Source organism: Phoca vitulina, unplaced genomic scaffold, assembly GCF_004348235.1.
Source record: "Phoca vitulina isolate PV1807 unplaced genomic scaffold, GSC_HSeal_1.0 scaffold32, whole genome shotgun sequence".
NCBI classification, from domain to species: Eukaryota; Metazoa; Chordata; class Mammalia; order Carnivora; family Phocidae; genus Phoca; species Phoca vitulina.
This window is the reverse complement of record NW_022589735.1, coordinates 404,298-428,918: the sequence shown is the minus strand read 5'-3', so window position 1 is coordinate 428,918 and position 24,621 is coordinate 404,298. Positions and strand designations below refer to the sequence as shown.

General features: G+C 35.8%; 1 protein-coding gene and 1 pseudogene across 3 annotated transcripts in view; one reads left to right on the top strand and one right to left on the bottom strand.

Moving 5' to 3' along the window:
• Positions 1-24,621, top strand: part of LOC116645277 (ankyrin repeat and KH domain-containing protein 1) — a 124,046-nt gene that overhangs the window by 91,261 nt on the left and 8,164 nt on the right. For all 3 annotated transcript variants that reach the window (XM_032425372.1, XM_032425373.1, XM_032425370.1), the window contains 14 exons: positions 4,132-4,277; positions 4,661-4,772; positions 5,231-5,376; positions 5,882-6,024; positions 6,516-6,729; positions 9,235-9,410; positions 9,662-9,824; positions 11,824-11,919; positions 12,382-12,498; positions 17,134-17,308; positions 18,888-19,344; positions 19,805-19,951; positions 21,596-21,745; positions 21,913-23,525. In XM_032425372.1, the coding sequence (XP_032281263.1) occupies positions 4,132-4,277; positions 4,661-4,772; positions 5,231-5,376; positions 5,882-6,024; positions 6,516-6,729; positions 9,235-9,410; positions 9,662-9,824; positions 11,824-11,919; positions 12,382-12,498; positions 17,134-17,308; positions 18,888-19,344; positions 19,805-19,951; positions 21,596-21,745; positions 21,913-23,525 (3,855 nt within the window). The remainder of the gene's footprint in view (positions 1-4,131; positions 4,278-4,660; positions 4,773-5,230; positions 5,377-5,881; positions 6,025-6,515; positions 6,730-9,234; positions 9,411-9,661; positions 9,825-11,823; positions 11,920-12,381; positions 12,499-17,133; positions 17,309-18,887; positions 19,345-19,804; positions 19,952-21,595; positions 21,746-21,912; positions 23,526-24,621) is intronic.
• Positions 16,002-16,111, bottom strand: LOC116645345 (annotated as a pseudogene).

The following is a 24,621-nucleotide window of genomic DNA, read 5'->3' as shown; positions in this document are numbered from 1 at the left end:
TACGATTATGAATAATAATAATGTACCGATAATATGGGAATAACATTTTTAAGATTTAGGATTACATAAATAGCATTATAATGTTCCTAAATGAATACTCAGTTTGCAGTTTTGATTACTGCTCATCTAGTTTTGTTGTAACTTAGAACTTGTCTTTTTTTTTTTTAATGTAGAAACCGCTCTAAAAGGAACTTGTAGATATTAACTTTATGGTAGTATTTATGGATGGTTCTTGTAGGGGAGGCAAGATTTATTTCATCGAACTATTTGTTACATTGAAATGGTCTTTTATAAAGTTCAAAAAATTTGTTTAGAAACATCATTTAATTATGTATAGTGTTAATAAACTAAGAAAATTTAGTTTCTGTAGACATTAATGTCTAATGATAGGTGGCCTATCATTTTGTATAATATTCTTTTATTAACAAACTTTAACATATAAATCAGCCAATAACTAAAAAAATTATGTTCACAAATGTATGGGGATTAACATAACAATAAAAAAATTTTTTAAAAATTATGTTCACATAAAAAATTTCCATTTTTATGGTTACCTGTTTTAAAATATATAGCAATAATTAGATTTTCTTTGTTCAAGATGATGAACTATCTCACTTAAAATTAAAAAGTTATTTTATTAAGACCAAGTTTCTCTTAATTTTCTTTATCAAAGGTGAAAGAAATTAGACAAGGATGGAGTAGGTGAATGCCTAATTCTATAATTGCCTGAATACCTAATTCTATAATTGCCTGATGTATTAATATATCAGTATGATTATAGATTACACCAAAGATGTAATTAATTTTACCCAAATTTAGTTCTCATCCCTTGTATTTAATAAAGAAGAAAATACTGTATATCTTACAGTTTTAGAGAATATTCATATATAATAGCAATAAATTTCACTCTTTAAATATAGGAGTATTTTTTATTTATTGCTGTTATGTCAAAATATTTTCATGTAACTGAGTTAGTTAGACAAATAATTTATTAAGGTCATGACTGGATTAGCTTAGTATTTTAGTATATAGTGTTATATGTGTCATACTTGATATAGTCCCAGACAGAATGTATGTAAACTCTTGATTGGGAGCATGGTTCTTGAGGTCCTTTTCTTGTGAAAGTAAGTGCTGGGCTTTTAGAAGGTATCATAATAACACGTGATTCTCAGTTCAAATGTCTAGAACTAAGATTTGGAAATCTAAAAAAATACAAAATAGCTTTGACCATTGAGCAGTTCCAGAAACATCTAGTAAAAATTTTATTATTAATATATAAAGATTGATTAAAGATCAACTCAATATCAATTTATTCACATTTATCGATCACTTACCATGTACTAAGCTCTGTGCTTAATGCTTTATATACATTATCTCATGGGCTATTTATAATAATCTTATAAAATAGGTCCTTTTCCCACCTCAATTTTTCTGTTGAAAAACTGAGGCTTATGGCAGTTGTTACTAGTAAGTGTCAAGACTCAAATTCAGTACAGCCATGTTTAAGAACCTTAAGTGTAATATGCATGCATCTGATTCATGTTTAAGTTCTGAATTTATCTTAAAGATATTTGTTATTTCCTTAGACTGTTAAAAAAATTAACAATTTCCCTTATTGTTTTTATATTAAGATTTGGTATTTATGTAAGGTTTAATATAATTTTGTGGCTAGCACATTGTTACTATTGTTGGCACCTTAATAGGTTTTCTTAAAACAAATTCCAATTCAAAAGTATCTTGCTTTAAGTAATCCTGTAGTAGTCAATGTAAGCTTAAGAATAAAAAGGTAATTAGGAAACCCTCTTATTTTTGAAGGAATTTGCAATAAAATATCTTTTTAAATAATTTCTTCTAATAGATGTTAATATTTTATTTATAGATTTTTATTTATTTGTATTTATTTAATAAAGTTATTATTATATAAAACAGATTATGGTGACTTAATTTCCTAAAATCTCACAGCATACTTTATGTACACCTAGTATCTGAGATTTTTATATGGTAAGGTTTATTATTATCTTCCATATTGCCTACAAAACCATCTTAAATTTCATAAAGAATTAAGCAGAATATTGCAGTTAATTCTTCTATCACCCCATTTTAGGATAGTGCATAAATTTAATTTGAATTATATAGTGACTTCTGGTAGTGATCTGTCAGAGTCATTTTCAGAGACATTTCATTCAGAGGTAGGAAACATTTTAGGATTTATGAAAATGTAATAGTCCTGGTATAATTTTATATTAATAAAACCTTTATTCCACATGTACCTTTTAAATCTTGCTACTTTCTAGTCTTTATTACTTTTTGTGTGTAATTAATGCTATTAAAGTCACTTTTGTGGAACGTTTCTGATTGTCATTATTACAAGGAGGAAAAAAATGTTTCTAGGATAATGTACAAAAATGTGCAATAGTTGATGTAACAACACATTTTTGGTAATAGAGCTGTTAAATGCACAGAAATATTTTTTAAAAGCCATCTCTGTAAAGAAGTCTTTTATAGTATTAGATCTGGCAGAGTACTCTAATCAACTTCGAAAAAATTTTAAGTATCTGTTTTTCATAATAACAAAAAGATAACATGGATAAACAATATTAATAATGATAAAAGTAGTTCTTTAGTAAGGTATTTGTTAATCATTATGAGACCACTGTTAAAATCTTACTATTACAGAGGAGCTACATATCGGTCTTTAGTGTCTTTGTTTTCTAGAGCTGTTTTCCAAACATACCATCTCTTTTGAGGAGGTATAACAAAATACTGTCTGCTTTTAATTTGCTGAATGACAAAGATTTTTAAAGCTTTGTTTCCATTTTGTGCATGTTCTTATAGGTGAAACAAATATATAAAATAATTCCTATTTGTAACCATGATAGAAGCTACAGAAATTTATATAGCCAAGATGATTTTATATATATTGGTGGGGAGGAGGATGGGACAGTTCATGTGGAAACATCTGAACATATTAAAATTTGTGAAGTTATTTAAAGAAATAGTGTACTAAACTTAGTCATTTATACTTATGAAAAGTATCCTTGATTGAGATCCAATCATATCCAAATTCTAGAGACTAAACATTCTCCAACCCTTGAAATGCTTACATTTTCCTTTGAGACCTGTGTGTTTTTTATTTACTTTTAGTCTAGATGAGAGGTATTGCCATCACTGAAGCTTTGTCTTTTTTATATTATTAATGATTATAGGTTTTTTTATGAGTTTTTTCTTTAGTGAGTAGTAATGTTTTTATTTTTCAACACAATGAGCAATATTACTGAAAGTCCTATAAAATATCTGATAATTACATTTAATGAGCACTTCACATGTACCAAACACTGTGTATTTTAAATGCTTTTTGTACCTTACTTAGCAGACAGCTTGTAACATCCCTCTGAGATAGGTCCTATTTCTCCCACTGTGGGGCAAACTCTGGCTCTTATGAAACATAAGAAATATGTAGAGACATAAAGATAAAATGTCAATTAACTCAGTTTTCAGACAGCAGTCTTGAACACCAGATTGAGATCCCTAATAAAAGTTCCAATGTTGATTTTAAAAATAGTTTTATTTTCAGAGATTGATTCACTTTAGAAAATTTTAAAAATAAATATTGAATTTTAAAAGCACATACTCTGTGCTATTTATGTGAGAAATATTTTAACTTGTTCTCCTCCCCCCCTCTTTTGTGCATTGTCTTCAGGATATTTTTGTCTAATTACTTCTTACAGACTAAGATATAAAATTTATTTTTTTATTATAAACTGTTTTTTCCCTATTGACACCATAAAAGGCTGTCATTTGTTGTGTATGCACTGAATATTAAGCACCATGCTACTAAGTATTTCACCTGCATTATCTCAAGTGGTGTTTCCAACAATCTTTCTAGGCAGGTACTGTTATCATCCCCATTTTACACATGAAGAATATTGAGGCCCTAAGAGGTTAAATTACTTGTCTGAGATCAGAAAGTGGTGGAACTGGAATTCAAACACAGGTCCATCTGATTCCAAAGCTTGTGATTTAACTACTACATTATAATCCTGCTATAAAATTTTGTTTTCTGTGTTTTTCTGTATATAAGTGACTTTACTCTTTTAAGTAGAATTCAGCAATATGAATATTGTTTTTCAGCTGTGAGTAGCAGAGTGCCCAGTGGTTCAAACAGTTCCTCTCAGACCACGGAATGTCTTACACCTGAACCCTGTTCACAGTCTCCAAGCAATGTGGCTTCCCAGTCTATGCCCCCTGTGTACCCTTCAGTTGACATTGATGCACATGTGAGTAGATTGCTTGCTGGCCTGCTTGCTTTATTTATTTATTTAAAAGGTTTTACTTAATTATTTTAGAGAGCGATAGAGTGCATGAGCGGGGGGAGGGGCAGAGGGAGAGCGAGAATCTCAAGCAGATTCCACGCAGAGCACAGAGCCCAGTGCAGGGCTCGATCTCACGACCCTGAGATCATGACCTGAGCGGAAATCAAGTCAGATGCTTAACCGACTGAGCCACCCAGGCGCCCCTAGATTGCTTTGTTTATTTTGCAAATTCTGATTTTCTTTGTTGGAAAAGAAAATTATCATTGTACATTCATTGTGAAAATAAGTATTATTTGCTCTTCAAATGATAACCCCGTTGTAAACAAAAACTTTTTTTTTCCCTCTAGACTGAGAGCAATCATGACACAGCATTAACATTAGCTTGTGCGGGTGGTCACGAAGAACTTGTGTCTGTACTCATTGCGCGAGATGCTAAAATTGAGCACAGAGACAAAAAAGGTAAAGAATGTCAGTGAGAAGTAAAGCCTGAGAGTAGTTACATCAGAAAACAGTTTTTTCTTATGTTTTTTTTTTTTTTTAGGAAACAGTTATGTTTTTTGATTATCAGTAAGTAGTTCCTAGACTATCTCAGTGAAAAGATGGATAAACATATTTCAGTCAGAAATCTTCAGTGAAGTATAGCAAGTTGTGGTTGCCTTTCTCCTTAATCCAAAAGTAGAGCATACAGAGGTATCAGAGTTCATTATGAGTATAAACTTTAGTAGTTTTGTGTGACTTAGCATTTCCTTTTTATCATGTATTTTTGGGTTTTTGTCACTAATAAATTAGTGATTAGAGCAGTTTTATGTTAAATGGTTATAAGTATCTGCCCTAAAGATCTTCATCTATAGAAATAATAGAGAATTAAAAACAATAAGTAAAACAACACAAATTGAGATTTTTATTTTCTGCTTTAGGTTTCACACCACTGATCCTGGCAGCAACAGCAGGGCATGTTGGAGTTGTTGAAATCCTTTTGGATAAAGGTGGAGATATAGAAGCACAATCTGAACGCACTAAGGATACTCCACTTTCATTAGCATGTTCTGGTGGACGTCAGGAGGTGTGTTAATGTTAATTTTCATTTTGTAAACATTATGCTCATATTTTAAATATGCATATGCTTAGTAATTTAGCTACATGAATAAAACTTGCGTGTGTTGTGACATGTTCCATACACTAAATTTAATGGGAGTAGTGAATCACCTTTTATGGAATCTGTTTCTTGCCCTTTAGGCAAAAAAATAATTCTGTTTATCCTTACATTTATTGAGGCTGAATGAACCACGGTCCTAATACATATGAAATGTTAATTCATCACTCAACAATTGATGAGTAGAATGAGTAACATCTTGTTATTTCAGTATAATTGGGATTTCAAAGCTCCAAATTCCTTGATATGAAATTGAATCCATTTCTCTAGTGCTAATATTTGAATATTTAGGGCATAATTAAAATGTCAGATAGTCAGACAATGAAGGTATAGGTTCCATTTCTTTGTGCTTCCTTCATTATAAGTTGAACCCCAAGTTTAAACTGGATTTCTCTGTTTATATTTTACTTTGTAGGTGGTAGACTTGCTGCTGGCTCGAGGTGCAAATAAAGAACATAGGAATGTGTCTGATTATACACCATTGAGTCTAGCTGCATCTGGAGGATATGTTAATATAATTAAGATTCTGCTTAATGCTGGGGCAGAGATTAATTCAAGGTATCTATCTTCATTTTATTACTCATGATTAGTAAATTACTACCTTGGGGTTAAGTGTCTTCCTCTAAATATTTGTACAGATACCATTATTAATTAAGGTAGTACTAAAGTCAACTATACTTTAACTAAAAATTAAAAAATTTTTTAGAGATAGTACTAAAGTTACAAGACCACAGTTATTCCTATAATATGCTTATAGGTAATCAATCACAGCTTATTTCAGCTAACATTGCTATTTTTAAAGATGTCTCATTTCAGAAAGTACTTCGTTATGTATGGTTGGAAATTTATAACCTCTAAATAGGGGTTATGTTTTAAATTGTGAGATTTTCCTATTCCTAGTTAGTAGACTACACAAATAAAATTTATTCATTGGTGTTAGAAACCTTTCTTTTTACTGAATCATTTTCATCTTTTATATTCTCTATGCTTTTTAAAAAAACAATAGGCAACATATTATCTTAATTTTCTAAGCACATTTCTCCCCTTAGGACTGGGAGTAAACTAGGTATTTCTCCCCTGATGTTGGCTGCCATGAATGGACACGTTCCTGCAGTGAAACTGCTGCTTGATATGGGTTCAGACATTAATGCCCAAATAGAGACCAATCGGAACACGGCTCTCACTTTGGCATGTTTCCAAGGCCGAGCAGAAGTTGTGAGTTTGCTTCTGGACCGAAAAGCCAATGTTGAACATAGGGCAAAGGTAAGCATTTTATAACTTTTCAACTACTTAGGGTGTATTTCTAGTGTAAAGAGCATAGCATTTCGGGATGCCTGGCTGGCTCAGTTGGTAAAGCATCCAGCTCTTAATCTTGGGGTCATGAGTTTAAGCCCCACATCAGGGGTAGAGTTTACTTAAAAATATATATTTGTAAAAGGGCACCTGGCTGGCTCAATCAGTAGAGTGTGTATCTCTTGATTTCAGAGCTGTGAATTTGAGCCCCATGTTTGATGTAGAGATTACTTAAAAATAAAATCTTAAAAGGGATGCCTGGGTGGCTCAGTCAATTGGACATCTGCCTTCTGCTCGGGTCATGATCCCAGGGTCCTGAGATCGAGTCCCGTGTTGGGCTCCTTGCTCGGTGAGGAGCCTGCTTCTCCCTCTGCCTGCCACTCCCCCTGCTTATGCTCTGTCAAATAAATAAATAAATAATAAAATCTTAAAAAAAAAAAAAAACTAGCATGGCATTTCAACTCAAATTGAATATGCTGTTTTAAATTGTCTTAAGTTAAAAATGACATCCCAAGGCAAGGTCCGTGATGTACAGTGGCCAATGACACACTGTCGTCATTCATGATTTTTATTAAGAACAATGAAGAAAGTAGAATCTGTACATTTTCCAATTTCAACCTTGAATAGCTCTCTGTTAATTCTCCAGTTTGCAATCTTTGAATATAATATCTTTGTAGTAAGATTATTTTGTAGAGTTTTTTTTTTTTTTTTTAAAGATTTTATTTATTTATTTGAGACAGAGAGAATGAGAAAGAGAGAGCACATGAGAGGGGGGAGGGTCAGAGGGAGAAGCAGGCTCCCCACCGAGCAGGGAGCCCGATGCGGGACTCGATCCAGGGACTCCAGGATCATGACCTGAGCCGAAGGCAGTTGCTTAACCAACTGAGCCACCCAGGTGCCCGAGTTTTTTTTTTTTTTAAGTAAACTCTGTGCCCAACATGGAGCTTGAACTCAGAACCCTGAGATCAAGAGTCACATGTTCTACCGACTAAGCCAGGTGTCCTGTAGGTTCCTTTAATGTAGATTTTTAAAGAACTCCTTCAATGAAGCATGTGCTTACCATTGGTAAAAAACCCAATCAGAAAATTACCACAGAGATCATAAGATTAAGATAGCTAAAATCTAGGGGCGCCTGAGTGGCTCAGTCGTTAAGCATCTGCCTTTGGCTCAGGTCATGATCCCAGGGTCCTGGGTTCGAGCCCCGCATCGGGCTCCCTGCTCGGCGGGAAGCCTGCTTCTCCCTTTCCCACTCCTCCTGCTTGTGTTCCTGCTCTCGCTGTCTCTCTCTCTCTCAAATAAATAAAATCTTTAAAAAAAAAAAAAGATAGCTAAAATCTGATCTGCTCATAACAGATTCTGACACATTCATGACTGGCCTTTAGAAAGGAGTTAGTATAACAGTGTTTTGAATTTCTGTGCTTAGAACTATTAGGTACTTACAACCCTAGAAAAACGTAGCTTATGTAGAATTCTTTATAGTCAGACAGTGGCAATTCTGGTAGCCATTTCAAATTTTAAGTGTTTGAATGAAAGTCTCATATTTTCTCCTCGAACTGCTTTGGTAAAATTTAATGCAACATTTACATTTTTGTAATCTATGAAATTAGGAAGTATAGATTTCCTCAGATTTTTCATAGCACGAAGAAAAATGAATCTTTCCTGCTATTCAGTTTATTTTTTTGTATTACACATATTCAGTGTGGCCCACTTATCTATTAGAAGTCCTATAGAAATCCATATTACTTTGGGAATGATACCAGTAGGAAATGTCTCTTGGCAAAAGTTTTAGAGATTAATGAGCAAAAGACACATATGCATAATATTTATGAAGTGATATTTTAATCTATTTTTCCCAAGTTTGAATAGGATTGAAGGAATTTATCCTGAGTTATTTAGCAAACTACATTCTCAGATAAATATTTTAAAGTTTTCCCATTTAACAATGTGCTTTATTTAATTTTCTTTTTATTCATTTTTCATATCTGTATTCATTGTGCAGACAAGTTATTGTCTCGTGTGTAAATTTATAACAGTATAGAAGTTATGAAATTTTTTACGATTTCATTTATTTATTTGACAGAGAGAGAGATAGTGAGAGCAGGGACACAAACAGGGGGAGTGGGAGAGGGAGAAGCAGATTCCCACCGAGCAGGGAGCCTGATGCAGGGCTCGATCCCAGGACCCTGGGATCATGACCTGAGCCGAAGGCAGACGCTTAACGACTGAGCCACCAAGGCACCCCTGAAATTTTTTTTTTTATATGAGGTGGTATGTTATGATAAATGAATTCATTCTAGAATGCATGTCTAATTCAATCTAACAATTTTCGTTTCTTGTTTTGTAAAAGTGAAGATTGAATATTGCTTAGCTCTTTTATGAGAGAAAATCAGAAATAGAATCCACTTGTAAGTCAAATATCTTAGTCTGTTAACAAAATTTGATTAATTTACTTGCATAAATTTTTGGTTTAAACAGACTGGTCTGACCCCCTTGATGGAAGCTGCTTCTGGAGGATATGCAGAGGTTGGAAGAGTTCTCCTTGATAAAGGAGCAGATGTCAATGCCCCCCCCGTGCCTTCCTCAAGAGATACTGCTTTAACAATAGCAGCCGACAAAGGTCACTACAAATTTTGTGAGCTCCTGATTAATAGGTGGGTAAATTTTATATTTTTATAAAAAATATTAAAAAATTATATAGTTCTTATGATCCTTTTCACTTTTCAGCGCCTTTACAGTTAATCAAATTGTTTTACTTTATTGACATTTTAAAGAACAGATTATTTAAAAAATGAACGTACTATTTGCATGCTATCTTATAAAAGATAAAAGACAAATAGAGGAAATAGAAAGTCAGCCCTTTCTTGTAGGAAACAAACTATATTAACATTCTTTGATCTTATAGGGGAGCCCATATTGATGTTCGAAACAAGAAGGGAAACACACCACTTTGGTTGGCATCCAATGGGGGTCATTTTGATGTGGTACAATTGCTAGTGCAAGCAGGTGCTGATGTGGATGCAGCAGATAACCGGAAAATCACACCTCTTATGTCAGCATTTCGCAAGGTAATTTGATGTGGAGGGAAAAAGGTAAAATGTAATCATTTTTAACTAATTCTGAGTTAAAACCGTGTGAGAAAAATGAATTGCTTTTGGAGAATAGACTGAATTTCCATACATAAATCACTGCTATCTTTCCACTTTCTTTGTGGCCAAATTTAAGAGCTACATGGTAGTTCACTTGTAAGCAACTTGGTAGTTAAATCACTTGTGTCTTGGAGCACCTGGGTGGCTCAGTGGGTTGAGCCTTCAGCTCGGGTCATGGTCCAGGATCCTGGGATCGGCCCCGTGTCAGGCTCTCTGCTCAGCGGGGAGCCTGCTTCTCCCTCTCCCACTCCCCCTGCTTGTGTTCCCTCTCTCATTGTCTCTCTGTCAAATAAATAAATGGAATCTTAAAAAAAAAAAAAAAGATAATCACTCGTGTCTTGACTAGTTTTGTTATGTTGTACATAAAACACGAGATTTAAGTGTGCAGATGATGTCTTCTCTACCTAAGAAGGAACAAAAAGGAGTGGACTCTTTCATAAAAACTCACTATACCTCCTATATATATATATTGCTTGTCTGCTGTTATTTTTAAAAGCCTTTCCATTATAATTATGATAAACTATAAACTACTTAACATGGCTTACAAAGCCCTGCATGATATGGCTCATGCCAGCCTCCCCAAAGCAGTCATTTATGCTACCCTTCATCTTTGCTCACTGCACTTCAGCTGCTGGTCTAGAATGCACTAAATTTTTTTTAATTTTTTTTTATTAACATATAATGTATTGTTTGTTTCAGGGGTACAGATCTGTGATTCATCAGTCTTATACAATACACAGCGCTCACCATAGTACTTACCCTAGAATGCACTAAATTTTTATCTGCCGGAGGGCCTTTGCTCACTGGTTTTCTTTCCCTTGCTCTTCAGTGGCTCACTTCTGCTCATCCTTTAGCTCCCATTTTAAATGTCACTTCTTAGAGAGTCCTTCCCTAATACCCATCTGAAAAAGGTCCTCTTGTTCTTTTTTATAGTACCCTATTATTTTCCTTATCCCAATTTGTAGTTATACATTCAAACATGTATTTACTTTTTCAATGCTTATCTCCCCAAGTAGACTGGAAGATCCAGGAAGACCAAGCTTCATGACTATCATTGTTTATACACATTGTTTAGCATGGTGCCTGACACATACTAGGTAGTCACTAAATAGTTACTGAAAGAGAACAGTATAAGTTTTGTATCTTAACAAAAGAACTTAAAATATTTTCTAGACTTAATTCTTTTTTTAATTTTTCCTTTCCTTTTAATTGAGGGATCATGTACATATAGTGAAATGTACAAACCTAAGGTGCATAGGTTAATGAGTTTTGATGAATGCATAATTACCTATGTAACCCACACCCCATAAATATATAAAATACTTCTATAATCCTAGAAAGCTCCATTATGCCCATTCTCAATTCCCTGCCCTAGAGGCAATGACTTTTCTGAATTTTGTCACCATCAGACTAATTCTTGAAGATGTTTTAGAACCTGGTAGGAGGAAAACTATGCAAGTTTGGTTATGTGAAAAAAGATGGTACTTAGAATTAATTACATCATTCGCCTGTGATCATAGCATTTAGAAAGCATTTTACCTAGATTCAAGTCAATGAGACTCAAATAAATATGAGCCTTTACCTTGTTTAGTAAGATGGACCTAAAATAATGCTTTGAAATCTAGAACATCTCTCTGTTTTAGTACCAATTTCCCTTTTTTACACCACCAATTTTTATTAATAGATTTACTCTAGGAAATACTTGTTTTCTACAAAAGTTTTTCTGTTTTCAGTGGGGAAATGCTAGATTAAATTTAGGAGAAATATGTGAGCATGTTGTTTTTATTTTCATAATTTCAGTTTTCAGTTTAGTAAACTATCTGGAAGTATTACCATACCTTTTACTCTTAAGTTGTTAAGCATATGGGCAAATTTTCAAGGAGTTCTTTTGTGCATTTTTTGTTGTACTTCTTTACAGGGTCATGTAAAAGTTGTTCAGTATTTGGTGAAGGAAGTCAATCAGTTCCCTTCTGATATAGAATGCATGAGATACATAGCAACAATTACAGATAAGGTAGGTTTAATATACTGTTGAAGCACACTTTTGTTCTTTGTGGAATTGTATGCCAAAGGGTGCAGTTAGCAACCTTCCTTTTGTCTTCTATGAAACTGATCACCTAATCTATCTCTGCTTTAGTTTCTCCATGGAGAATGGATATAATAATTTTAATAAATTATTTTGAGATTTCCTTCCTGTTATGGGCTATAATCACACTGAGTGTGGCTAAAGGTTATTGCTAGACTATGAGCCTGATTAGAAAGTTTTCTAAGAACACAAACTTTTTAGGAAATAGTACCCTTTTTTGGTGAAAGATTAATATATGACTAGACTCAAAGGATAGCTTATATTTGGCTTAGTGAATTTTCATTTGTTTGGGCTTTAAGTCCTGGACTTCACTGTGCTCATCAGTCCAAGTTTTTTTTGGCCTGTTGATGTAATGTTCCTATATTTATATAATTCCATTTTCCACTATAGGAACTCTTGAAAAAATGTCACCAATGTGTTGAGACAATTGTGAAGGCTAAAGACCAGCAGGCTGCAGAAGCAAATAAGAATGCAAGTATTCTTTTGAAGGAACTTGATCTGGAAAAGGTGAGTAAGAAAAATAATTTTTCTTTTTAGAAATTGTTGAAAATTGGGGCACCTGGCTGACCCAGTTGGAAAAGCATGTGACTCTTGATCTCATGGTGGTGAGTTTGAGCCCCACACTGGTTGTAGTAGAGATTACTTACTTATAAATAAATTTAAAAATTTTTAAAAAGAATTTTTGAAAACTTGCTGGAATAAATTTACCATCCTTATGACCAATAACCTTAACAAAATCTCTTTCAAAGGAAATGATTAATAGATTGTCAAATCACCATCAACTTTTTGATTGTGACCTCTTGTTCTTAAAAAATATTTTGAATCGGGGCGCCTGGGCGGCTCAGTCATTAAGCGTCTGCCTTCAGCTCAGGTCATGATCCCAGGGTCCTGGGATCGAGCCCCGCATCGGGCTCCCTGCTGAATGGGAAGCCTGCTTCTCCCTCTCCCACTCCCCCTGCTTGTGTTCCCTCTCTCGCTGTGTCTGTCAAATAAATAAAATCTTTAAAAAAAAAAAAAAAAAAAAAAAAAATATTTTGAATCATATAAGTAAGAGACTAGTTTTCAAGCAGATCATAGTTTACCAGATGACATTACTACCTAAGTGGGTTTTTTTTTTAAGGTTTTCTATTTGTTTATTTGAGAGAGGGAGAGAGAATGAGCAGCAGGGAGGGGGAGAGAGAGAGGGAGAAGCAGACCCTCTGCTGAGCAGGGAGCCCTACATGGGGCTTCATCCCGGGACCCCAAGATCATGACCTAAGTCGAAGGCAGATGCTTAACCAACTGAGCCACCCAGGCGCCCCTACTTAAATGGTTTTAACATTGGTTTGAGAAAAAATTTAGTAAAACATTGGAAATCTTTTGGTAATTATAAGATGTGTGCTAAATTATAAGATGTGTGCAGGCCATAGTGGTTTATTAGATCCTCACTTAAAGAGTGTCCAATATCCTAGGTTGTGTGGTATAATGGAAAAGGTTAAAAAAACAAGATTGCTTTTCTGAGGGTCATTCTGCTTACTTGAAAAATGAGGGTGTTGCTGTTCAATCCACAAGTCGTATTAAAAGAACAAACACTATGATCAAGTAGAATTCTTTTAGGAATGCAAGAGATAGCTTAACATGAAGATATTTTGTTGATAATTAAAAGAAGAAAAAATATATGATTATTTTGAGAAATACTAAAATCTTGAAACCATTTCTTAGTTAAAAAAAAAAAAAACATGGGGTGCCTGGTGGCTCAGTCAGTTAAGTGTCCAACTCTTGACTTTGGCTTGGGTCATGATCTCAGGGTTGTGAGATCAAGCCCCACATCAGACTTCACACTGGGCATGGAGTCTACTTGAGATTCTCTTTCTCCCTCTCCTTCTGCCCTTCCCCCCCTCTCTCTAAAAACAAACACAAAAAAAACAAAAAACATATAAGCTAAGAACAGAAGAAAAGGTTGCTTACAAATCAATGAGAAAAATGTAACTTGCCCAAAATAAAAAATGATCACATGAATGGGCAGTTCACAGAAAAAGAAATACAAATATTCAATAAATTTTTTTTACCACATTGGCAAAGCTTAAAATTTAAAGATTAGGTAATAGCTATTGATGGCAAGGGTGGGGAAAGATTAGCACTCTAGTGAATGATTTTTGATATATGGTGTAAATTACTATAACTATTAATGGGTGTGCTTTCACAAATAAATTAAAAAGGTGGATACCCTTACTCCCACCATTCATTCCACTTATAGAAATTTAGCCTAAGGTAAATAATTAGACAAATGCTCAAAAGATGTGAACATATAAGGACATTCATTGCTGATAATAGGGGGAAAAGTGTAAACCTTAAGATTACAGTTAAAATCAGAAGGGAAAAAAAGTTTTATCATTTGAAAATAAAGCAGAGTTCATAGTTAGATGACTATTAAGGTACCTTTCATGTCTATAATTTTGATTTTTGTGTAACTACCCGGGGATATGGTCAGCAATTCCCTAAATAGCTAGCCAATTTGTTCTTACGCCAACAGAGTGATGAAACTCAGTTTTTAGCTGAATATGCAATCTCTTCTCTCAGTCCTTTCTCATTTACATAGGGAATTGGCAAACTTTTTCTATAAGATGCCAAACAGTAAATATTTTAGGCTTTGCAGGCCATATGGTGTCTGTCCTAAGTCCTCAGCTCTGTTGTTATAGCATAAAAGCAGCCATAGGCAATAGCTAAATGAATGAGCGTGACTGTGTTCCAATACAACTTTATTTTTGAACACTGGAATTTGAATTTTATATAATTTTCAAGTGTCATGAAATACTCATTTTATTTTTTTCAACCATTTAAAATGTCAAAGCTAGTCTTAGCTTTCAGGCCATATAAACACAGCTGGTAGACTGGATTTGGCATTCAGGCCATAGTTTGCCAACCTCTGATTTGGATAAATAAAAATTTCAAAGAATAATCAATTTATGCCTCAAAATAGTAAATTATAATTTTGAGGAAAATGTTTTACTTAATTACCATAGAAGGATAAATAACTTGATGTGTTTTCTACTTGTTACAAACTTCCATCGTGATGCTAGCAACTTATTACCATGTTCCCCTTTCTGAAAAAAATGACATTTTCTAGTACTAGCCACAGCAAAACCTAAAAGTGATCAGAATTATGTATGTGGCTTTAAAAACTTCTAGAAAGTAGGAAAATAATTTTTATAATAGCCTCTGGTCAATATTTTTACAGTGAAATTTTTTAGTAGTTTATAAAGACCATGATAGCTGCATTTTAGTCAGCTATCAGATAGCTGACTATATAGCAATAAACAGATGCTACATAAATGTATTTTTTAACAGTATTACTAAGATTTAATTAACATATCATACAGTTCACCTATTTAAAGTCTACAGTTCAAGGGTGACTGGCTGGCTCAGTCAAGTTAAGCCTCTGACTTCGGTTTAGGTCGTGATCTCGGGGTCCTGGGATGGAGCCCTGTGTGGGGCTCCCCGCTCAGCAGGGGGTCTGCTTGTCTCTCTCCTTCTGCCCCTCCCCCTGCTTGTGCTCTCTCTGTCTCTTTCTCAAATAAATACAATCTTAAAATATATATATATTTTCAAACAAACAAAGTATATAATTCAATGGCTTTTAGTATATTCACAGAGTTGTGCATTTATCACCACAGTCAATTTTAGAATATTTTCACAATTCTAAAAAGAAACCCTACACCCTTTAAGTGTCACCCCCTTCAATCTCTCCATCCTCGGTAACCACTAAACTATTTTTTGTCTTTATGGATTTGCCTATTCTGGGCCTTTCATATAAATGGAATCATACAATATTTGTTCCTCTGTGACTAGCTTCTTTCACTTCATAGTGTTTTCAAGGTTCAACCATGTTATCACATGTATCAATACTTAATTTCTTTTTATTGCTAAATAATATCCCATTATACACATACACTTTATTTATCCATTCATTAGTTGATGGACATTCAGGTTATTTCTGCTTCATAGGTATATAAGTTTTTCTTTACTTTTTTTTTAATATGGAATGCCTTATGAATTTGCATGTTATCCTTGTGTGGGAGCCATGCTAATCTTCTCTTTATTGTTAGAGGTTTTTTAGTATATGTGCTGCCGAAGCGAGCACATGGTACAAATTTTTGTATGAATGCGTTTTCATTACTCTGGGTATATATATATATATATGAAGGGAATTGCTAGATCAAATGGTAATTCTGTGTTTAACCATTTGAGGAACTGTCAGATTGTTTTGCAAAGCAGCTGCGCCATTTTACGTTCCTACCAGCAGTGTTTGAACTTTTAGTTTTTCCACATCCTCACCAATATTTGCTATTATCTTGTCTTTTGATTATAGCTATCTAGTAGGTATGGAGTGGTTATCTTGTTGTGATTTTGATTTGCTTTTCCTTGATGTCTAGTAGTTATTGAGCACCTGTCTTCATATGTTTTGGCTATTCATATATGGTCTTTGAGGAAATGCCTCAAGGTCCTTTGTGTATTTTTTAATTATTTTTTTAGTTATTTGCCTTTTTATTATTGAGTCATGGGACTTTATATATTCTGTTTTTTTTTAAGATTTTTATTTATTCATTTGAGACACAGAGATACAGAGAGAGAGAAAGAGAGAGAGCATGAGCAGGGAGAGAGGCAGAGGGAGAGGGAGAAGCAGGCTCCCTGCTGAGCCAGGAGCCCGATGTGGGGCTTGATCCCAGGACCCTGGGATCATGACCTGAGCCGAAGGCAGATGCCTAACCGACTGAGCCACCCCAGAAGTTAGTTTATTTACTAGTTAATGCATATGTAGCAAAAATCAGAAAAGGGATAAGCAAAAAGAAGATGAATGAAACGGTCATGTTTTAGCACATTTATATATTCTTGATACAAATCCCTTACCAGATGTATGATTTGCAAAAACTCTTTTCCCATTTTATGCATTGTCTTTTTACTTTGTTGATGGTTCTGTTGAAGTACAAAACTTAATTTTGATGTCCAGTTTATCTTTTTTTTTTTTTTTTTTTTTTTGGTGCTTTTATAAATGTGTTTTGAGACTGACACATGGGAAGCCTGATCTATCATAAACAAAAGTATTCATTCTTTATTTTAAATGACTGCATTATTGGTGAAATGATATGCCTACTTAATTTGCAGTCAAGAGAGGAGAGCAGAAAGCAGGCCCTTGCAGCTAAAAGAGAGAAAAGAAAAGAAAAGAGAAAGAAGAAAAAAGAGGAGCAGAAAAGAAAGCAGGAAGAAGATGAGGAAAACAAATCTAAGGAGAATTCAGAACTACCAGAGGATGAAGATGAAGAGGAGAATGATGAAGATGGTAAGAAATGACCCTTCCAATTAGTGATAAAATTCTGTGTTTATTTAACTTCATTTTGGGTACCTTTTACTCTAATTCTAGTTAGATATTCAGTACTTTAATCTGAAATTGACAATTGGCTTTTATAGTAAATATTTCTCAATGCTTTACATTGTAAAGTGATACAGAGAAACAGAAAGGGAGTTCAGTTGTAATTTAAGTCACCCTGTAAAACATCATGTATGTCCTAAATGTGATACAGTAAAGAGATTTGCCACCTTCTCTTCAGGTTCTGTCCTACCCTTTCCTCCTCCATTTGGAAACTGGGGAGAGGTCCAGTTCCTCAATAAATTTTGAGCTAAGGTTCAGGCTCAAAGCTATACAGGGCTGGGGTTTATTATTCTCAGAGTTGTTTTTTGTACATTCTAGCAGTGCTTGTCGTAGACAAGTAATTGTTCTCTATTTGAATTCTAATTCTAAAATATTATCTGAAGATTTCCCTGAATTTATTGTTTTTTTGGGCGCCTGGGTGGCTCAGTTGGTTGAGCGACTGCCTTCGGCTCAGGTCATGATCCTGGAGTCCCTGGATCGAGTCCCGCATCAGACTCCCTGCTCGGCGGGGAGTCTGCTTCTCCCTCTGACCCTCCCCCCTCTCATGTGCTCTCTCTCATTCTCTCTCTCTCAAATAAATAAATCTTTAAAAATAAATAAATAAATAAATAAATAAATTTTATTTAAATTCCAGTTCATTAACATAGTGTAATATTAGTTTCAGGTGTATAATATAGTGACTCAGCACTTCCATACAACACCCAGTGCTCATCACAAGTGCACTCCTTAATCCCCATCACCCATTTCACCCATCCCCCTGCCCACCTCCCCTCTGGTAACCATCAGTATATTCTCTATAGTTAAGAGTGTTTCTTGGTTTGTCTCTCTCTTTTTTCCCCTTTGCTCATTTGTTTTGTTTCTTCAATTCCACATATGAGTGAGATCATATGGTATTTGTGTTTCTCTGACTGACTTATTTTGCTTAGCATAATACTCTCTAGCTACTAATTCAGAGGGGAACACGCACCCCAAGGTTTATATCAGCATTATCAACAATAGCCAAACTACGAAAATTTCCCTGAATTTAAACTATATTGTGATTTTTGCTTAGTTTATGAGACTAGCACCTCAGATCTTACGAATGTTAAGGTGTGAATGTTTTTATACCAACTTAGACATCAAAATAGCATCTAGAACATTTGTTCTAACAATGAAGATTTCTTTATTTACTAGTGAATACTGGTGAAAGGAAAAGATGACTTAAAGGACTGAATTATTGGGCGCCTGGGTGGCTCAGATGGTTAAGTGTCTGCCTTCGGCTCAGGTCATGATCCCAGGGTCCTGGGATCGAGTCCCACATCGGGCTCCCTGCTCAGCGGGGAGCCTGCTTCTCCCTCTCTCTCTCTCTCTCTCTGTCTCTTATGAATAAATAAATAAAATCTTTAAAAAAATAAATAAATAAAGGACTGAATTATTATGTATATCTTGTCATAGTTTGTTTTGAGATCTGTGGCTGTCAATGTGACTTTTATCCTTTTGATAATTTCAGTGGAGCAAGAAGTTCCCATAGAACCTCCTAGTGCAACAACCACCACCACAATTGGAATCTCTGCAACATCTGCAACATTTACAAATGTGTTTGGAAAAAAAAGGGCCAACGTGGTGACAACCCCTAGCACCAATCGGAAAAATAAGAAGAACAAAACAAAGGAGACCCCTCCCACTGCACATTTAATATTACCAGAACAACATATATCCTTAGCACAGCAAAAAGCTGATAAAAATAAAATAAACGGAGAACCCAGAGGTGGTGGTACTGGTGGGAATAGTGACTCAGATAACTTGGACAGCACAGACTGCAACAGTGAGAGTAGCAGTGGTGGTAAAAGCCAAGAGTTAAATTTCACTATGGATGTGAATTCCTCTAGTGATAGGAGATACCCCTCACTGCTACTCCATTCCCAAGAAGAAAAGACAAGTACTGCTACTTCCAAAACTCAAACACGGTAAATTTTTCTGATTTGTTATCTATACATCCACCTTTCCTTTTTCATGACCGGCACAAGAATTTGAGTATGTTTTTTAGCACAAATTGTATTAAACAATTTCGGTCTACCACATTATCTGTCTTCAGTTATTCAAAACTGAAATTCACTAATGTCCTAATCGTGTGCAAGTTTTGAAGTGAGATTATTAGAAATTTTTATGATTTGATTTTGAAGTTGAAAATACTAGCATACGTTGATTTTATTTTCACTATGTCATTTTTATTGATTATAGTCCAACTTCTGGCTTCTGAGTAGATACTGAAGTAGATGATGAACCCTTTGCCCTGTTTTTCTGCATTTCTGAACTGATATTCCAAATTTTAAATCAAATATTTCAGCATAACTTTGTCTATAAATGGTCTCTTGAGTTTCTATATGAAAATTTGTTTTATTGGACTTGATAATTCTTTCTTCTCAGACTTGAAGGTGAAACGAATTCTAATTCCTTATCAACAAGCTATAAGTCAGTGCCGTTGCCATTAAGTTCTCCAAACATAAAGCTGAATCTAACTAGCCCCAAAAGGGGACAGAAAAGAGAAGAAGGGTGGAAAGAAGTTGTACGAAGGTAAGTAGAATTAGTCTTATCTTTTTAACTGTCAGTTACCCAGTTAATTAACAAATAATTTGAATGGGGTTATTATTTGTGCCATACTCAGTCCAGAGTCAGCTAAAGTAAAATGAGAAGCAGTATGTAAATTTTGCGGCACATTTTATATGACACAACAAATGTTGGCTTTACAATAACAGAACGTATTTACAGACATTTCCAGACAAACCATACAAAATGGTCACAAGCTTCTTCTAAAGTGAAGATTCTATACTGACTATTCTACAGCAAAGTCACAGTGTTATTAGTGAGGGCTATGATGTTTGTTTAATGGTCCCATTTTGGTAAAAACAATCAAGTTTGTCCATATACAGTGTGTAAATCAAGTTAGGCTTTGCTGGAGAGCATATGCTAAAGAATTGGTTAGCCGATATTAACTAATGTAATTGCTACAAGGGGGAAAGGAGCCCATAAAATTAAAATAAAACTGCCTTCACCCTCAAAAAAGAAAGAGGAAAGAAAAGTACCTTTAATCACAGTGTTTTATACTTAAGCCATGAAGGGGGAAATGAATGAAAGACAGGCCACTGCTTTCAAATGTTTTGTACAGTCCAGATGATACTTTTAGCCTCTGTTCATGCTTTACAACAGGGAAGCAGGACAAGACAGATTTGCTAATGTGCCTTATATCACCAAAGGACTGAGATGTCTGGGCTTTTATTTGGTATTTGTGTCTGTTAAAGATTGTGTCCATTAAATGCAAACAAAACAAAGTCTTGGCAGAATAGGAGAAGTGATGTACACTTGATGATCAGATCGATTTAAGTGTTGTTACTCATGGCATATAGCCTAGTCCATGCTTTAGCTTTCAAAATATCTGAATATGTCCTTCCCAGCATTAAGGTGTGATAAATTTTGATCATGAAAAATACCTTAAGTGCTGCCATCGATATTCTTCTGGACAGAATAATTCAGGTTTTTGAGGGTCCCCTCCCTGAAAGGGGGAATCCTGGGGCCCAGCACTGAGAACTTGAAAATAATGGGTGTTGCTCTCATCTGGTTCTGCTTTAATGCTTAAGAACTGCTTCTGCCAGCAAACACTGGGTTTCTTTGATAGTCCTTAGGGACAGCCAGGCCATCTTATCAGGTCCCAAGATCAGCCTCTGGTCTTCTCTCCAGCTCTGCTCAGCTCACATATAAGTGGAAGTCCTGGGTTCCACTTGTGACTTCCTTTTTATGTAGTTCAAATCTGAGGCTATGTTTTTTTTATTGCTAAGTATAAATTATTGATACTGATAAGCTAGCCTCTGTTATTCAGTATGAAGTTTAACAGTACATTATGCATTATTTAAATTTAGGAAGAGTCTGTACATATGGTCGTTGCAATTTAGTTGACGTGTGATGTTTGGGGCAGATTTAAATGCTTAGATCACGAGCTATTTAAAACATAATTTTGTTTTAAATGAGAAAGGAATTTTTACTTTCACTAAATTAAATTCAATATGAGAAGAGGTCAGTTTCTAAAACAAAACCTTGTAATACTTTCCCCTTTAAGGTTTGAGAAAAATTATTCTACAGGTGTCCGCGAACATACTCACCGAGACATCTTTTTAAATAAAGACATTTGCTTTCATAAGCTCATGGGTAGTCTTCATTTTCTAGGTCAAAGAAATTGTCTGTTCCAGCTTCCGTGGTTTCCAGGATAATGGGAAGAGGAGGATGCAACATCACTGCAATACAGGATGTCACGGGCGCCCATATTGATGTGGATAAACAAAAAGATAAGAATGGCGAGAGAATGATCACAATAAGGTATTTGTGGAAAAGTGTATATTACTCGTTCTGTGTGCAAATTAAATGTCTTTAGAAGTAAACTTTTTTTGGGTTATGGTACAATCAGGAATTTTATTTTATGGTTAAGATTACCTGTTTTTTATGTCTTTGATCTTGTTTTTGTGTTTTGTTTGTTTTCTCCCCAGGGGTGGTACAGAATCAACAAGATACGCAGTTCAACTTATCAATGCACTCATTCAAGATCCTGCTAAGGAACTGGAAGACTTGATTCCTAAAAATCATATCAGAACACCTGCCAGCACCAAATCCATCCATGCAAACTTCTCCTCTGGAGTAGGCACCACAGCATCTTCCAGTAAAAATGCATTTCCTTTGGGTGCTCCGACTCTTGTAACTTCACAGGCGACAACATTATCTACGTTCCAGCCAACTAATAAACTTAACAAGAACGTTCCAGCAAATGTACGTTCTTCTTTCCCAGTTTCTCTACCCTTGGCTTACCCCCACCCTCATTTTGCCCTGCTGGCTGCTCAAACTATGCAACAGATTCGGCATCCTCGCTTACCCATGGCCCAGTTTGGAGGAACCTTTTCACCCTCTCCTAACACTTGGGGACCATTCCCAGTGAGACCTGTGAATCCTGGCAACACAAATAGCTCTCCAAAGCATAATAACGCAGGCCGTCTACCTAACCAGAACGGGACTGTCTTAGCCTCAGAGTCTGCTGGACTAGCTACTGCCAGTTGTCCTATCACTGTCTCTTCTGTAGTGGCTGCCAGTCAGCAGCTGTGTGTGACTAATACCCGGACTCCTTCGTCAGTCAGAAAGCAGTTGTTTGCCTGTGTGCCTAAGACGAGTCCTCCAGCAACAGTGATTTCTTCTGTGACCAGCACTTGTAGTCCCCTGCCTTCTGTTTCCTCTGCACCTATCCCCAGCGGGCAAGTGCCCACCACATTTCTGCCCGCGAGTACTCCTCAAGCCCAGCTTTCTTCTCAAAAGATGGAGTCTTTCTCTGCCATGCCACCCCCCAAAGAGAAAGTGTCCGCACAGGAGCAGGCCCTGGCCAACCTGTGCACCCCTTCTTCAACTGCAAATAGTTGCAGTAGCTCTGCCAGCAACACCCCAGGAGCTCCAGAAACTCACCCATCCAGTAGTCCCGCTCCTCCCTCCGGTAGCACCCAGGAGGAGGTGCAGCCATCCGGTGTATCTGATTTAAGTCCTATGTCAATGCCTTTTGCATCTAACTCCGAACCTGCTCCATTGACTCTGGCATCACCCAGATTGGTTGCTGCTGATAATCAGGACACCAGTAATTTACCTCAATTAGCTGTACCAGCACCTCGAGTTTCTCATCGAATGCAGCCCAGAGGTTCTTTTTACTCAGTGGTACCCAATGCAACTATACACCAGGATCCCCAGTCTATTTTTGTTACAAATCCAGTTCCTTTAACACCACCTCAAGGCCCACCAGCTGCAGTGCAGCTTTCTTCAGCCGTGAACATTATGAATGGTTCTCAGATGCACATTAACCCAGCAAATAAATCTTTGCCACCTACATTCGGCCCAGCCACACTTTTCAATCACTTCAGTAGTCTTTTTGAGAGCAGTCAGGTGCCAGCTAACCAGGGTTGGGGAGATGGTCCACTGTCCTCACGAGTTGCTGCAGATGCCTCTTTCACTGTTCAGTCAGCGTTCCTGGGTAACTCTGTACTTGGACACTTGGAAAACGTGCACCCTGACAACTCCAAGGCCCCTGGCTTCAGACCACCTTCCCAGCGAGTTTCTACTAGTCCAGTTGGTAAGTTATCATAACTATTACTGCAGCTCAATATGGGGCTCTACCAGCATAACTGAATCCTCCAAGATAATAAAGCAGTTCTTCTGTACGTAATAGTGCATGATCTTAAAGAAATGAGAGTGTGTCATAAATACCAAAGATCTGTTAATGACTGCTGTTGGGAGTGGGCAGAAATCTACCTGTAGGTGAATCACTCACATACAGTGAGCTGCTTTATATTGTCTTTATGATGTCTCCGTCCCTCATGGCAAGGAGGTTATACCTTGCGTCAGTCCATTTTCTAAGAACTGGTATGATGATATTACTAAGAAGGGACTCAGAGGATGTTTCAAGGATTCCACATTTATAGACATTTTTAAAATCATAGTGAGTGTTTGCATTTCTCAGATTTAAAAAGTTTGTGTTACAAAGGTGTTTAGGTATCAGTCCCTAATCTACATTATTCTCTGTTCTCAGTCTTGGGTCCTCAGACTGAATATTAAGTGATGTTTAATAGTATTCTTTACTATTGACATTAGATGGAGCTGACTGGAGAGATCTAGTCATTTGTGGGCTCTTACTGTGAAGTGACCAATTTAGATTCAGCACTTTGGTTTCTCGAAATTACAAATTAGCTGCTGAGGCATTATAAGGAAGATATAGGTAGATAGGAGTCTAGTGTTGGCTTGAAGATATTTATTTATTTATATATACATTTTTTAAGATTTTATTTATTTATTTGAGAGAGAGAATGAGATAGAGCATGAGAGGGGAGAAGGTCAGAGGGAGAAGCAGACTCCCTGCTCAGCAGGGAGCCCGATGCGGGACTCGATCCTGGGACTCCAGGATCATGACCTGAGCCGAAGGCAGTCGCTTAACCAACTGAGCCACCCAGGCGCCCCGGCTTGAAGATATTTAGAAAACCAGTCTGTGTTCTAGACTCTAGGAGCCAAATTTCAGTCTATTCTGCACTATTCTGAAAAAAATAGAAATCGCAGCTGACGTGGAATGGGGGTAAGAAGCTCTGGGGCCAATTAGCATTTTTCTTTCAGTTGGAAAACTGTCTTTTGTAGCCCGTCCTTCCTTTTTGCTAATTATAAACTGATTTGTGGTGTTG